Source organism: Marmota marmota, unplaced genomic scaffold, assembly GCF_001458135.2.
Source record: "Marmota marmota marmota unplaced genomic scaffold, marMar, whole genome shotgun sequence".
NCBI classification, from domain to species: domain Eukaryota; kingdom Metazoa; phylum Chordata; class Mammalia; order Rodentia; family Sciuridae; genus Marmota; species Marmota marmota.
This window is the reverse complement of record NW_025999990.1, coordinates 33,759,621-33,776,995: the sequence shown is the minus strand read 5'-3', so window position 1 is coordinate 33,776,995 and position 17,375 is coordinate 33,759,621. Positions and strand designations below refer to the sequence as shown.

The window sequence follows — 17,375 nt, the reverse complement described above, 5'->3', positions numbered from 1 at the left end:
CTTTCTTTCCTTGTCTTTTCATACTGCTCGCGTTTCTTTCTGCTTGGTGAAACTGTTGTGTTATTGAATTTTCCCCCTATATATTTATATTGCTCTTGTATAGTTGCAAAGTCTCCCTTGCAGGGGCGGGCAGCAGCTGTGCTCCTCCTCCAATTGGGGTGATCTGTCTATCTCGCCTGCAGGCCGCTGGGCCCCTTCTCCAGGTCGCGTGGTCTGCCTACCTTGCGGGCAACGGCTGGGCCCCTCCTCCAATAGGGATGATCTGTCTACCACACTGCAGGCCGCTGGGCCTGTTCTCCAGGTTGCAGATCTGCCTACCTTGCAGGCGGTGGCTGTGCCCTTCCTCCAATTGGGGTGATCTTTCAACTAGGCCGGCGTGCCGCCGGGCCCCTTCTCCGGGACGCGCGGTCTGCCTACCTTGTGGGCGGCAGCTGGGACCTTCCTCCAATTGGGGTGATGTGTCTACCACGCCGGCGGGCCGCTGGGCCTGCTCCACCGGTTGGTCGCAGGACTGCCTGTCTTGCAGGCGCGTGCGGCGGCTCTGCTCCGCCCCTCCTCCAATTGGGGCGATGTGTCTACCACGCCGGCGGGCCGCTGGGCCTGCTCCGCCGGTCGCAGGTCTGCCCACCTTGCAGGCACGGGAGGCGGCTCTGCTCCGCTCCTCCTCCAATTGGGGCGATGTGTCTACCCCAGGTGCCTTCTTTTTTGGAACTCATCCCTCCATGGATGAGTTCCATTCCCACACTTTCCTTGTGTTCCAGACACTAGCTACTGTCCTCACATCCTAACTAGCATGTGGGAGAAGAGTGAAGAATCGCTCTGTAAGTGCTTTTCCCAGAAGTTGCCTACACCATTTCGGCTTGACTTACATCAACCAGATCTCAGGTGGCTATGCCTAGTAGCAGCAAGGCTTGGAAACAGTCTTTATCCATCCAACTAAAAATAAAATTAAGTGTTCTATAACTACAGCAGAAGTCATCAAACCCTAGAGGAATATTGAAATGTCATCGGTGCCAGTCGATGAGTGAGATGAGACCATACAGGAAAGTTTGGGTTTTGTTCCTCCTTTGATTGTAATCACTTATGAAATATAAGAAGGTAGAATGGAGATATCTATAAGACTCAGATTTTAAAAAATAGAATAAAATGAGGATGATAATGCCTATCTCAAAAAAAAAAAAAAAAGACTCAAGTAGAAGTTATTTAGCCCAAAACATTTTTCCTGATTAGCTTCTGGGGAAATAGCTTATCCCTCCTTATGCCCACTTAGCTCAGACGCTTCTATCTACCATATGGACTCTCCATCCTTCTGACTCAGTCCTCAACGGTATTTGCTCACAGGTGATGCCAACCCTGTTGGCAGTGGATCATGCGGAGAATCCAGCAGTAAGAAATGGAGTAGGAGGTACAATGGCCAAGGAAGCCACCATGAAAGGAAGTAGCTCTGCTTCCTTTACCAAAGCGCAGCATAATTTGTCGGCAATGGATGGAAGATGGGAAGAACATAGAAGCCTCCTTTCTAGTGGGGCAACCCAGATTATGGGGACAACAGGAGGCATGGTGGGTGGTGCTGAAACCATGAGGACCACAAGAGCCACAGGGGCTTCCGGAAACATGGCTGGAGCTCGAGCAGGTGCTGTGGCAATGAATGAGGAGTTCTTAAGAAATTATTTCACTGAGGTAAGGATGGGTTTTTATGTATAGGAAAAAAATAATTAAGAAAGGAATATGGTTTTAAGGTACTCATTGCCATGAATCTAAATGGGATTTGGGGGGTTTTCTGTTTGGTTGTTTTTAGGTCATGTTCATAGGCAATGAGAAAAGAGGAATGATACTCATTGAATTAGTCAGTATTAGCTCAACTATGCTGTGATAACAAATGACCCCACATCTTCTAAGTTCTCCCAAAGACTTTTTTCTCACTTATGTTCATATCTTGGCCAGTCAGCTCAGCTCTGCTCTGCTCCACGTTGGCTTCATTTCAATTTGCATACCAAAATAGCAGATTGTATCTGAGAAGCCGCCATCGTTGTGACACAGGGAAAAGAGTAATAGCAGAAGCAGGTTATGACAACATAAAGCCTTCAGCTTTCTTTACACTTGCATTTCATTGGTCAGAGCAAATCACACAGTCATACCAAATGTTAGTGGGTCAGAAAGCACAATCCTAGGCCTGAATCCAGGAGGGAGGGCCAGAGAATACCTGACCTAAAAAACACAAGCTGTTAAGTCTGCTCAGATTTTACCTGCTGTACTGTTAGGAGAATTCATTAAAAAATGATGAGGAAAGTTATAGCAAAGATGATCAAATGCTTTAAAGAAGCTCATGGGGCTGAAGATGTAGCTCAGTTGGTACATCTTGCCTAGCATGTGCAAATCCCTGGGTTCAGTCCCCAGAACCACCAAAAACCGAAGAACAACATCCAGAGAAGCTCATGCCTAGAATTAGGAATTAGAAGATAAAAGTGTTTGAAACAGGGCTGGGGATGTGGCTCAAGCGGTAGCGCGCTCGCCTGGCATGCGTGCGGCCCGGGTTCGATCCTCAGCACCACATACAAACAAAGATGTTGTGTCTGCCGGGAAAAAAAACTAAAAAAAAAAAAATAAATATTAAAAAATTTAAAAAAAAGTGTTTGAAACAAAGTGTATTTCAGAACATATTCTATTACTAGAAACTATTGGGGATATTTATTCCATAATGGAAAATGGATCAGTTCATCTGGAGGCCTAATGCCTCTAAAATAGGTCAGTACCTAATAACAAAAATTTGAAATGCTGTGAAACCAAAAGAGAAACACACAAGTCCATAATTATAGCTGGAGAGTTCAACTTAACCCATCAGTGATTGAAAGAACAAGTCCACAAAATCAGCAAGGAAGGGCTGAGGATGTAGCTTTGTGGTAAAGCATTGGCCTAGTATGCATGAGACCCTGGGATATAGAAAACCTAACAACATTATCAACTGGCTCCAGAAATAGCATGGTTTCTGGAGCAGGGGTCTCTGGCCCTCTGCCAAATTTTGGCTGGAGCTACTTGACATCAGTAGAACACTCAATGACACAAAAGTAGAATACACATCCCTTTTGACATAGATATAAAATAAAATTTTTTATATAAAATAAGTTCTGTTCTGTGATATAGAATAAGTTTTAATAGATTTAATAGAATTGCAATCAGGCAGAGTACTTTGGCACTCACAAACCAAAGATAATAACAAAGTAATGTATAAAATATACCCAAATACTTGCAAGTCACATATTTCCAAATAACCCATGGGTAAACAAAGGAAATTTTTTTTAAAAAAGGAGCAGTTAGTATAAAGTTGAAACTGTGTACTCTGATGTTTGTGTTTGATATTTCCTTTATAATCAGACTTAAGATTTTGCATTTATGAGCAGAAATAATAGTCATCGCTGATGACTTGTCTCTATTATTATATCCATTTTAGAAAGTGGCTTCCTACACTGAGGAAGATGACGTTCACATGGCCAAGGACTGCCTTCTGGTTTATTCTCAGGAAGAAACGGAATCTCTACATGGCTCCATCGGCTGCTGCAGTTTTATTGAAGGAGAGCTAGATGACCGCTTCTTAGATGACTTGGGACTTAAATTCAAGACACTCGCTGAAGTTTGCTTGGGTCAAAAGATAGATATGGATATGGAAATAGAGCAGAGGCAAAAACCTGTTAAAGACACAAGTATGAATACAGCTCCACGGTCACTCTATGACCAAACTGTGGTGAACTCAGAGACTTCCTACTCCTCTGGCAGCAGCTTCCAAGTTCCAAAACCTCTGCATGAAGCAAATGCAGAAAAAGTAACTCAGGAAATAGTCACCGAAAGATCTGTATCTTCCAGGCAGGGTCAAAAGGTAGCACCACCTCTTGCCGAGCCCTTGCCTTCTGGTAATATCATAATGACAGAAACGTCCTATGCCACGGGCTCCTCTATACCACCAAGCACTGTGATCCTGGGTCCTAGACAGCCCCAGAATCTCATTGTGACCGAGAGGGTATATGCTCCAGCTTCCACCTTGGTGGATCAGCATTATGCTAATGAGGGTAGTGTCATGGTAACTGAAAGAGTAATTCAGCCCAACGGAGGTGTCCCTAATCCTCTGGAGGGTACCCAGCATCTGCAGGATGCACAGTATGTTATGGTGAGGGAGAGAGAGAGAGTCCTTGCCCCCAGCTCAGGGGTGCAATCCACTCTGGTTGTGCCCAATGTGGCAGTAGGACAGAACGTGACAGTGACTGAAAGAGTACTAACACCTGCTTCTACTCTGCAATCCAGTCACCAAATTCCCATTGAAACCTCTGTGAAGGCCAGAAATATGGTGGTTTCTGGTGCAGGGGTCTCTGACCCTCTGTCGAATTTTGGTTTAGAGGAAACTGGTCATTCTAATTCTACCATCACCACATCTTCCACCAGGGTCACCAAGCATAGCACTGTGCAACATTCGTACTCTTAAGCTGCCACCAGCCACAGGCTGACCCAGAGCTTAGCCATCAGGAATTGGCTCTAAGGTTTCCTTGTCCCTGGTCTTTTGTAAACCTTTCAGACATGCAGAGACATGTATGCATTGAGCTTAAAGTTTTTCTCTGCTTCCATGGGTTATATTTCAGAGTTGCCCTGTGATTTACTGAGGACATAGTGATGATGCTGTTTCTGAAGTGCCTTTTAGTGAGCTATACAAACAATATTTGTAAAACAAAACAGAGGAAATGTGGCTTCTGAGAATTTATCAAATTAACATGAAGTATCCAGTTCATCAGCCGTCTAGCAGAGCAACCCAAGAAACTGTCTGGGTCTCTGTCTACCATCATAACATGGAACGTTGCCCATTCTCTTGCCCATGACTGCACCTTACAGATTATTAGCAGCTCATTTTTCCAAAAATACATCAACAGTCTGGGCTACCAATTTTATTGTTGGTTTTCTTTAAGACTGGAACCCTTTAAATTGTGTAAAAATGTTGAAATTCTAGATTGCTGACATGGGAAGAACACACATTATAGTTTGTATACATGACACCCTGCACATGTGTATCATGGTCTTAAAAATGGCATCGTGTCTTCTTGTCTCTCAGCAGTCATGACATTTTTGAATGCTTCATATTCAGCTTAAAATCTAGGAAAAAATTTATAAATATAAGATAATTTTACTTATTATAATAATTAAATGCTTTGAAAAAAAAAACCCTCAGGATATATTATCTTCTTACTAGTCACTTTATAGTGCAGCTAAACTCACCAGCTACTATGGTAGGAATAGTGCCTGGTTCATGACCTTATGTCCTCAGTGCCTAGCATGGATGTCAAATAAATATTTGTGGAATTAAATTGAATTTTACAAACCATTCTCTTTTATATTCCGTTGCCCAAGACATCAAAAGACCCTAGGATCCTATAATTATAATTTCAAATTATGATTCAATTCTGATGTCCCAAAGTTATTGACTGGTCATGACTTAGTACATGAGTAGTAAATATTACATTTGAAAATAATAATAATAACTGGCCTGATTTGGGTTGTTTGGCTCCTAAATTGTATTGTATTGCTCCTAGAAATGTTTCAAAATACATTTATATATATACTGACATTTATATGTCAGTAATAATTTGTATATCTATTTCCAATAACAAAGTAATTTTCTTAACTTTTCTAGACTAATTTCTGGACATTTAAGATATTTTGCTAGGAAAATGAAACTTTCTTTTGGTAGTACTGGGGGTCAAATTGAAAGCTTCACATGTTAGGCAAACACTGTACTGTCAAGTTATGCCCCCAACCCCAGAATTGAAATGTTTTATAGACATTTTTAAAGATATTCTTTACTTGAATTGTATTATGAAAGGAATATACAATGTGTTCCACTAAATGTATATAGTAAGGGCATATATTTTAGAGATCATAAGCTGTGGCTAAGATGAAGTCCACACTTCTTCCATGATCTAGAATTGTTTTCTCTCCAGTTGGTAATTTTTCTGTTTTTTTTTTGTTTTTATTGTAGTCTTAGTTGTATTTTGCCAAATATGCAGCAGGAGTATCCTTGCCGTGTGAAAATATAGATATGACCTATGTCCCTAGAACAAACAAAACTTGATCTTAGGCCTCCTGGGGCAGGCGTGGAAAACAAACCTGTCGTGTGTGTATATATAACATAATCACATGTTCTAAATGGTTTTCTTTGTTCCTAAAAAAGGTACTTTGCATTAGTTTTTGCATTTGTTCCTTGGTAGATTATATTTGTATGTGTATTATCATAAAATATTTAAATAAAAAGACTACTTTAAAGGGACTTTTCTCCACATCTTCTATATGCTTATAAAATAGGGGTTTTAGAGGAGAGAACACCCTAAAGACAGGTGTTTCTTAGTCATAATTATTTAATTAGATCCACTTGCAACCAGTGCAATAAGCCTCTTTAGAAGAGCATTATTTCTTTCTTTCTTTCTTCCTTCCTTCCTTCCTTTTTTTTTTTTTTTTTTGGTACCAGAGATTGAACTCAGGGGCACTCGACCACTGAGCCACATCCCCAGCCCTATTTTGTATTTTATTTAGAGTCAGAGTCTAGCTAAATTGCTTAGGGCCTGGATAATTTGCTGAGGCTGGCTTCAAACTCGTGATCCTTCTGCCTCAGCCTCCTCAGCCGCTGGGTAAAAGAGTAGAACACAAGAAGGCGCAATTTAGTTTTAATTTCAGATTCATAGTGAGTAATTTTTTGCTGTATGTTTGTCCAGTGGTTTAAAAAAAAAAAAAAAAGTTCAGATGCACCTGAACAGAGCAGGAGCTAGGATGGAAGAACCTAATAGTTTACTGGATGTGGTTTGTGAAGCGCCAGGCCTCCTACCCTAACCGCGAGCAGTGTCCCAGCTGCGGCTCATACCAGCCAAAAGAGTCAACCTGACCCAGATCAGCCTCTACTTCTACATCCACAAACTCCTGGAGCATGAATGACAGTGCCAGTACCTGCTCTGGGCACAGACCAGAGGCAATGGGCAGCTTAAATGCCAGTCCTCAGGATTTCTTCCCAGAGGACAAACCCGGCTTCTCCAGTCAGGTCCAGGCCTGTGGGTACCCTCCATGCAGCACCCAGGAGGACGTCCCCAGAAGCCTTGTAACCGAAAGCTTGGTCCCTGTCCCCAAAGCCAATTTAATAATGAGGACATGGTATTGAGAAAAAAAAGGGGGGGGGGGTTATTGCTTTGCTAGCAAAGGAGAAACACAGGAGACTCCTGTCCCAAAGGCTGTGAACCCTTCAAGGGTTATATTCCGGGTGTGCTCTGGTAGGGAGTCCTAGGGCGCCCTGAGGACTTGTTAGGATTCCCTTGTTAATCAAGGAGATATTCACTTCCCAGATCCTCAGGAGGCATCTCCTTCCTGTAGTGGGGAAGAAAAGGGCAATTAACTAGGGGAAGAAAAGATAAAGATAACACTGTCTCCCAGATCTTGTTAGGGAGGGGGAGAGGGAGAAGAGAGGAAAAAAAAAAAAAACCTTTTTTTAAAAAAAATGAACATTAGAGCACTGAGGGTTACATTCAGAAGGTGAAGGGACCACTGTAAACAGCCTCAACCCAGCCTCAGGGCCCCAGTGCCTCGACCTCCCCACTGCCCTGCCCCCAGCCCTGGACATCTGCCTGCCGGAGGAAGGTGATTTTGAGGACAATGACAAATCAGGTCCAGGAGATCACTGAATATATGTGGATTCTGCGCCTGCCACATCCCACAAGTCCCATGGGTCCTCATCCTGACTACTTTCGCACCTAATTGTTGTCCCCACCTGTCATTTGAGGGAGTGTGGGAGCTATCTGGGTTCCCAGTCAAGGAGTGGAATGGGTGTTCCTGGGTGCGTTCCTTTCCATTGATGCTGCCCACAAGCTCTCTAAGGGGCTGTGTCCCATGTCCTCTCTGGATGGTGGCCTTGCGACACTCAGTATTGTGAAGCTGTAACATTACTCATCTACAGGTTTGTGTCCTACCTGTAGTTTTAATCTATTTCCCTGATGAATATTAAAACATTCTTGCATGTTAACTGATTTTTTTGGGCGGGGGGAGGATACTGGGGATTGAACCCAGGGGCACTCCTTTTTTTTTTTTTTTTTTGAGACAGGATCCCTGCTAAATTGCTGAGACTGGCTTCAAACGTTCAATCCTCCTGCCTCAGCCTCCTGAGCCACTGGGATTACAGGCGTGGCCCTCATGTGCTCTCTTATCAATCTTCTTCACTCTTTTCAGTTTATCCTATATTCCTGGCAGTTAAATTGCCTCTGTTTTTTTCCCATTTGTATTTGTTTTCATTAGTAGTATTTGTTTTCTCATTGTCAATTTTAGTACTTTTCAAATTACTTATCAGGACCCTGTTTAGATTTTTCATTTCTATCAATGAAAGACTGATATGTTGTAAGACAATAAATCATTACAAATTTAAAAGAAAAAGTACGGATGCTCCTTGATCTATGATACCTTTCTGTCCCATCATTACTTGAAAATATCGTAAGTCAAAAATGCCTTTAATACCCCCAGCCCATTGAACATCACAGTACAGTTTCTAACAAATGCATATAACTTTCAGACCACGATAAAGTGGAAACATCCTAAGTCGGGACCACATGTTGTTTACCGGAAACTCAAGTTTCACCAGGTACCACAATTGTATTTTTATTTGACCAAGTCTGGCAGCCTTGTTCCTAAAGAATTAAAGGTCACTCTGCCCAGAAAGTAACTCCAAATGAACCATTGTGTCTGGCCAGAGAAGGCTCACACATCTGACCAGAGATAAAATCGATCTACAATGCTTGAAAGGCTGACTTAGTTGCTTACATAGTTTATAAGGGAAAATATCAGTGACTGCTGTAAGAATTTGTGTGTGTGTGTGTGTGTGTGTACATGGTTGTGGATGTGGCTCAGTGGTTAAGCACCTCTGGGTTAAATATTTAATACTGGTACCCTATCTGTGTCCAAAAAGAAGGACAATTTAATTACTTGGAAATACATAAATAAATATATTTAATATATAAATGTGTATACTCTTCTAACCTTCTAGGTTCTCAGCTAGGACTCTAACAAAACACAGATTAAAGAGAAAAATAAAGTCTGATAACATGTATAATATCTCAGAAGAAACAGATGAGCAACTCAAAGAGTTATTAAAACTTGGGTTGATGTTTTTCAGAGCAAAACTATAAATAAACAATTTGATTGAGCAAAGAACAATTTAGAAATCCAGCATTCTTTGAACCAGAAGAGGTTCAGAGAAGCCAGTCTACAATAGCAATTATTTTTTTAATTAATTTTTTTGTATATAACAGTGGAATGCATTACAATTCTTATTACATATATAGAGCTCAATTTCTTATATCTCTGGATGTATACATAGTATACTCACACCAATTCGTGTCTTCATTCATGTACTTTGGATAATAATGATCATCACATTCAACCATCATTAATTACCCTATGCCCCCTCCCTTCCCCTCCTACCCCTCTGCTCTATCTAGAGTTCATCTATTTCTCCTATGCTCCCTCTCCCTATCCCACTATGAATCAGCTTCCTTATATCAAAGAAAATATTCAGCATTTAGTTTTTGGGGGGATTAGCTAACTTCACTTAGCATTATCTTCTCTAACTCCATCCATTTACCTGCAAATGTCATGATTTTATTCTCTTTTATTGCTGAGTAATAGTCCATTGTGTATATATGCCACATTTTTTTTTATCCATTCATCTATTGAAGGACATGTGGGAGAAAAGGTACACTCATACACTGCTGGTGGGACTGCAAATTGGTGCAGCCAATATGGAAAGTAGTATGGAGATTTCTTGGAAAATTGGGAATGGAACCACTCCTCAGTCTATACCTAAAGGACTTCAAAATAGCATACTACAGGAACACAGCCATATCAATGTTTATAGCAGCACAATTCACAATAGCTAAATTGTGGATATAACAGGTATTGTTTACAGACAGGAAAAGGAATTGAGCTAGGATGCAGCTTGATTGGTTACAGCTGAGCATTTGCCTTCTTTAAGCAAGAGTCTAATCAGGTGGTAACCTGCAATCCATTGAACCGTGGCTGCTGTGATTGGCTAAGACTCAGCTATTTGTTACAAATGTACACTTTGAACTTGGGTTTTCCCTTTACCTACTAAACAGGGTTGCAGTTCTTTATGGAGGAGCTCAAGAAAGGGAAGCACACGTTTTCCACCCCTCATCCCTGCCAAATTTAATTTAACAATATAACCTCTTGGGGGAGAGAGAGAGAGAGAGAGAGGGAGGGAGGGAGAGAGGGAGACGGAGGGAGAGTTGTTGGAGTTTATGGATGAGGGAGCCAAATTATGAGAAGGCTGTTAGAAATAGTAAAAAGGGTAAATGTGGATATGCACATGTAAGTCAGCATCTCTTCATCAACAAGAGCTCTTGGGATTTAGAGTCACCTTTTCTTCCTGGTGCACAGGAGACACCCTTATCATGGAACATTGCCTTTATACATGTACATCTTCTTTACAAAATGGAAATGTATATTCTATCTTCAGAGCTTCTCTGGTGTCTGCAACTTCTCAAAATAATCAAACCCAAATAATCATTATGGTAAAAAGGCATATTTGGGGTTAGCACATTCTGGGCTCCTACACAGCCAATTCTATAATGAATACATTAATGAAGAGTTCATGGGTATATCAAGACATCTTGAATCATGAAGACTGTCCTGTTATATTTCTGTGATCTGTGTCCCCACCCTCAGGGAATCAGGAGGGGAACTTTTTGATGATCTCTGCAGATCACATCCCAGTCCCCTCTACATCAAAATGTATGCAATGAGATGGCCTAGCATCGTCTGGAAATGAGGTGCTTCCAGTAACCATTTCCAAGTAATTAAATTTTCCTTCTTTTGGGGGGTGGGGTACCAGGTATTAAACCCAGGGGTCTTAACCACTGAGCAACATCCACAACCCTTTTTATTTTTTATTTTAAGATAGGGTCTTGCTAAGTTGCCTAAGGCCTCCCTAAATTGCTGAAGCTGGCTTTGAACTTGCAATCCTCCTGCCTCAGCCTCTCAAACTGCTGGGATTACAGGCATGCGCCACCACACCTGGCAAATCTTGTTGGGAAAAGTATAAACGGCAGCCATACCCCAGAGAAAAAACCCCAACATGGCGCCTAAGCACCTCTTCTTCCTACCTTCTTCTTTTCTGCAGTGGCGCGAAAAGTTCCCGCCCGTGTGAACTCTCCCTACGGCGCCAATTTCAAATCTCGCTGGCGGGGAACCTTAGCCCCAATGAGAACTAATTCCTGGGCTCCGGAGCTGATATCTGAAAGAACTTGCCAATAAACGGGTTGCCTGCCATTTATCTAAACCCTACCATCTCCCCCTTAGTTCTATATAAGCACACTGCTTTTTGCAATAAAATTGGAATTCTCCCGGCCAAGTGTCTTTGCGTGGGGAATTCTTTCAAATCTTACTCCTTTAACACATCAAAACCTGTTCATTTTACTATTTTAATGTAGTTCGAATCTTCTTTGTGCTTACTGATATTTTTTTTCTTCTTTGTTAATCGCTGAGAGAAGAGTTAAATTCTCCCATCTATTGTGGGTTTTGCTTATTTCCCCTTTAATTCTAGCTTGATAGTTCTGTGCTTTGAAACACGAAGACTGTGTTGCTCTTAGGTACAAACACATTTAGGATTATTGTGCATTCCTGATGAACTGACCCTTTTTGTCACTATGGAATGTTTCTTTTATCTCTGGTTACCTTCCTGTCTGGAAAGCTACTTTGTCTAAAATTAAAATAATCCCACCATCTTTCTCTGCTTAGTGTTTTCATGCTTTATCTTTTTGATCCTTTTGTGCCCCTCCTGCTCTATCTTTATGCTCCAAATGCAATGCTTGTAAACAGCCCTAGGTAGGTCTTGCCTTCTTAATCATTTTGACATCTCTGACTTTTAGCAGAATTTTAGCAATGACTCATTAGGGTAAGTTTAAACCTTCCATCTTGGTATTTGTTTTCTCTTGGTCTCATCTGCTTTGCAACTTCTTCTGCAACTTGGTCTCATCTGCTTTGCAGCTTAGGGTTAGGGTTAGGCCTTCTTTTGCCTTCTTTTGTGTCACTGACCTCGGCTACTGACCTTTTCATTCCTCCTTGGGTTTATTGTTTAATTGTCTGCTTTTGTCGAGGAAAATATAAAAACAAAATGTCCTGCCAACCTAGAAAATCTTTCATAAAGGTAGAAGAGAAAAATAAGAAAAAAAAGTTGCATTATTAGATAAGCATTAAGGCAGATGTGTTGCTCATCAGCAGCAGTACATGAAGAAATTGTAAAGATAGGGGAGAAGTCTTACCCTAAGAATAGCCAAGCAGAGCACACACAAGATAAAAGGCAATTTGTCCTCAAGAAAGAGGATTTGACAGCACTATTTGTTCACCATAGTTCATCTTAAATTCAGTGATTGAGGTGGCCATTATGTTTGCTAATTGCTTTATTCAAAGAAATAACAAAACTTCTTTGGTCTCTATGACAGGTAGCTAGTAGCAACTTGGAGCCAGGCACCCTTGGAGAACGGGAGATAAGGGTGCTATTTTCCTGGATATTTATCTTTCAAAGAGGTGGCCCAGGTCTTTCACAAAGGCAGTCCCAGTTACAAAGCTGGAAGGCTTTTTTGATTTTTAAAGATGGATATCTCCAAGAGACAAAAGAGGATCTAACCGTTGCAAGTTTTCTAAAATAAATACTTCAAGAGAGCTGGGAGGGGAAGGGAAGACCTGTGCTTTTTGTAAAAGCAATTTGTCAACGTGAATAAGAAGGCAAGACCTCCCCGTGTACTGTTTACAAGAAAGGCACTCTGCTTACCAAGAGATAGCAGGTGAGGCAGAAAAGGATCAAAAAGATAAACAATGGAAACACTAAGGAGAAGAAAGCTGTGTGGTTATTTTAATGTGAGGCAAAGTAGCTTTTAAGAAAAAAAAAAAAAACAGAGATAAAGGGAGATTCCAGAGGGGGTAATGCAGCTTTTTTCAGTTTTTGATTTGAACTTAGCCTTATACTCCATGGCTAGGCTCTGTGTGGCCAGAGGCTAGCATTTGGTGGCACAAATATAGAACATTTCTACAATTGTGGAAAGATTCTTTGGGGATTTAGAGAGGTTTTTGATTCACTCTTTTCTTCCTAAGAAGTCAATAATTTTAGTCTATGAAGTGAACTGACAATACACAGATTAACAGGGAAAACATACAAATTTATTACTGTGCATAAGCACAAAAACCATACACAAGCATAAGGCTCAAGAAGGGACAAGATGGTTGAACTTCATGTGGAAATTAAGGAAAGGATGGGCTTAGGCTTGTGGGCAGGCTGCAGAATGCTGGAAGGTGGTACAGGGCAAGCAAGGGTCATCTCGTGATGTAGATGAAGACTCGCCATCTACATGAAGCCCTGTGGTCTTCTCTGTCTGGGTCAGGTATCAGACCCTCAATGTCTTCTTGTGGAAAGATCTTTCCCAGGCAGAATGAGGGGTAGGGATCTGATAAAAAGCTTCCCCTGCATTCTCTGTTTATGAAGGAGAGATTTTCAAAGCCATTTTATTTATTTCTTACAAAAACCAACTTGAAATATACTAAAGGAATACACTTGTGGTGGGATACCTTGATCTCCTGCAAGGACTTCATAGTTCTAGGAATTACAATACATTCATCATCTCTTTTGTTTCCTTCAGAGCTTTTTCCTACATCCTGGTTCCTTGGATCGTCAGAGTTCATACAGGTGCTCATACTGTGTTAAGGTGTGCTTATTGTTCTGTCCTTTAGGGTGTTTGTTAGGGTGCAACCCAGATGTCCTGCTGCCCCTATCTACTGTTTTCAGCTGCTTCTACCAGAAAATTTGCTTTTACAACCCCTCTTGAGTTGAACCTTTCTGAAGTAATCTTGAACTTTTCCATTCCCAGCCCCACCCCCAAGGACTACCTCCAACACTAGGTTGGGGGAGAGAAAACAGACCTTGAAATACTGATATCACCAGGCCAAGTTCCATTACCCCAGTTGTAATGATTGAACACCCGAGAAATGCCAAGGCAAGCACAGAAAGCAAGTTTTATTTAAAGGACAGAAATAGACATATCCGCAGAGAAGGGTACCCAGAGCTGGATATCCAAAGAAATAGGGGTGTCTTGCCCCTTTTATTCATTTTAGAATTCCCTTGTTCTCATGTCCTCCTTCTGCCTTTATCTTGCCTCTCTCCTCTCCCCATCCGGTGCATGTGACAAGTGACCCAAAAGATGGAGTGATCCAGGCAGGAAGGTAACAGCCCACGAGGCCTGAATTTACAACTCCCTGCAGGGAGGAACAGTCCCTGGGGCAACAGCTTGGAGGATGAGGGTGAAGGGCTTTGGAGACATTAGAATTTTTTTCCTTTCCAACTTCCCAAGCAGACCCAATTATTTATTATCTGTATTGACTGCTTGTTGTCCCCCGGCTTCAGTACCACAATAAGAGAAGTCAGATTTGCACAAAATAGAAGCATCATAAATTCTTCTGAATGAATCCTTGATAGATGAGGTCCAAATGAATAGGCCTGACAATAAACTATGTGTATCGTCACCTACTAGTAATTCACATTTCTTTGTTTGGCACTCCTTTGGACTATAGAAATAAGGAAGGGAGGTGTAGCTCAGTAGTAGAATGCTTGCCTAGCTTGCATGAGGCCCTCGATTCAATCCCGAGCATGGGGGGGCGGGGAAGATGGAATAACAGAAGCACAATTATCTAAGCCCGAAAAATATCCCAAAACCATCATCTCAGCAAGTAAATATGACTGTTATATGCTATGTGGCCACAAGATGGCACTACATATGCAGTAAAACAGGCAAACTTGATCAATATCCAAGCAAGGAAGAAAAAATTCATTCGTTCATTAAGTTCATGAGCAATCCAAACTCACAAAGGCTATTACCTTCCTTTACTAACTATGCCTTCCCCAGCTAAATTTTCCAGGATTGCCTAGAAAATGAAGCCCCAATTACAGAAATTAATAAACCCTGTTCCACTTTCTTTTAAGTAGAGAAAATATAAAAGGTCTTTCTGAAGGTGAGTCATGAACATTTGGTTCTATTAAAAATGATGCACTTTAGGGCTGAGGGTGTAGCTCAGTAGAAGAGAGCTTGTCTAATATATGCAAGGTCTGGGTTCCACCCCCAAACTGAATCTATCCAATGGATTGATAACTAACATAATCAGTCTGGTGTGGGTGATTATTAAGAATAGATGATGACAACTTTTTTTTTTTTTACAAAATTAGATTCAATTAAATATTTGTAGAATTCTCACCGTGTGCAAAGCCATGGTTAGTGGCTTTAAGTTTTTTCAAGATAAGACCCTGCCCTTGCTCTCCCAAGGCTCACAGTACTTTAGAGGTAGTAGTTACAAGTAGCTTACTCTGAAAACCCAGACAGCCTGCAAGAAACAAGTCTTCAAAAATAGAAGACACCAAGATGGAAGGAGACCCTCATCATTATCCAGAATACAGGTATGACAATGTGAAGGGGAAAAAAAAAGAAGTGTGTCACATTAGATTGGGTAGAGAGAAGTGATGGGAGGGGAGGGGAGGGGAAGGGGGGATAGGAAGGACAGCAGAATAAAATAGACATTATTATTGCTGTATGTATATAGGTGACTGTATGACCAATGTGAGTCTGCAACCTGTACAATCAGAAAAATGAGAAATTATACCCCATCTGATTCAAATGTATGATATGTCAAGATCATTGTACTGTCATGTGTAACTAAGTTAAAAAAAAAAACAGAAGACATCAAGCTGATTGGAGAGATTGTTCCTCTCTTGATTAGTCCCTCTTTGTCATCCCCAACCCCTCCAAGACAAAAGGAGAAGAAACATGTAGAAGGTTTTCTAAGAAGTGGCCTTTTCATAAAAATTAGAGATCATGTAAACAGAGAGATCAGCCAGATCAGAGGCTCATCTCACACAGGTGAGGTTGGCTAGAGGTGGGGAGGGGGATCAGGCCATGGATGGATGAAGCAGAAGGTGTGGATGAAGAGGCAGGTAGAGACAGTCCCAGGATCAGGTCTTAGAAACAACCCTCAGACTGTAGAATAGGGTGGGCTGGAGGTGGGAGGTTCTGAAACAGGAGAGTGGGGAAAGTAGTAGACAACTCTAACCAACAGGAATGTTAACTATTAACCACTTTTTTTTCTCTTTTATTGATTTTTCCACGTATTCTCAGTGCCCTTTTTTCCTCTGCCATAAAGTAAATATTAAATGTTATGTCAACAAGTTCACAGAACCAACAGAGAGCAAAATATGGTTCTGGCAATAATATCTCCCCAACCAAAACTAGAAGACAGAATTTTACAAAAGGGATTTCCACCTCGCCACTTGACTTGACTTGACTTGTGTATTTGTTTCTATAAAAGTCTTACAAAGTTAAGCAATTAAAATAATTCAGGGCCATTTACTTAATGAATACTTTATATTAAAAACAAAGCACTTGAAATTAGACTATTTCAGAAAACCATTGACTATGTATGTGCACATGACAATTTGGTGTCGCTTCAGCCTCCTTTATGAAATCGTGAACCCTCTGAGCTGAGAACTGGGTTTTATTCCTCTTGTTTCCTCAGCACATAACACAGTGCTTTATATAGCATTTTTTGTTATTGTCAAAGTGCCTTTACAACAAACAAACAAACAAGGAATAGAACCCAGAGCATTACAGATGCTAGGAAAGTGCTCTCCCACTGAGCTACATCCCCAAGTCTTTTATCTTATTTAGAGACAGGGTCTCACTAAATTACCCACACTGACCTTGAACTTGAGATTCTCCTGCCTCATCCTCCCAGGCTGCTGAGATTACAGGCTTGTGAATAAGTGCCCTTAAATTAAACTAAATGGCATTAATTTAATGGCCAACAGTGTATCCGTAGACATTTGCATCAACATTCTTTTGGGAAACTTTTCACACACAAAGCAAATTTGAAATAATTTTCAGTGAATATTCACATTCCCACCACCAAGATTCCACCATTAACACTTTACTATTTTTGCTTTATCACATACCTGTTCAACTCTCTAGGTCTCTCTCCATCCATCAGTCCATATTATTTTTCTTGATGGATTTCAAATTAGATTACAGCAGAGACATAAATACACCTCCCCTACATACTTCAGTGTGTGCCGTGACACGCAACTAAATCAGTCAGGATCACTCCAGGTGAATTTGGAGTTGGCACACACAGAAAATACCTTTTTCTTTGGGTTCTGTGACGGCTCTCAACCTTAGGGGTCCGTTGGAAAGAGAGAGCACAACCTGAATTCCTTATTCTTATATAGGGGGGACACACAAAGGGAGGTTCCATGGAATGTTCTT

The 17,375-nt window shown here is 41.1% G+C and overlaps 1 protein-coding gene across 1 annotated transcript in view; it reads left to right on the top strand.

Annotated features, from left to right (window-relative positions):
* Dsg2 (desmoglein 2) overlaps positions 1-6,301 on the top strand; it is a 55,381-nt gene extending 49,080 nt beyond the window's left edge. Inside the window, exons 14-15 of the mRNA XM_015482456.2 lie at positions 1,342-1,680; positions 3,449-6,301. Of these exons, the coding sequence (XP_015337942.1) occupies positions 1,342-1,680; positions 3,449-4,471 (1,362 nt within the window). The 3' untranslated portion in view covers positions 4,472-6,301. The remainder of the gene's footprint in view (positions 1-1,341; positions 1,681-3,448) is intronic.
* The last annotated feature ends 11,074 nt before the right edge of the window (positions 6,302-17,375 follow it).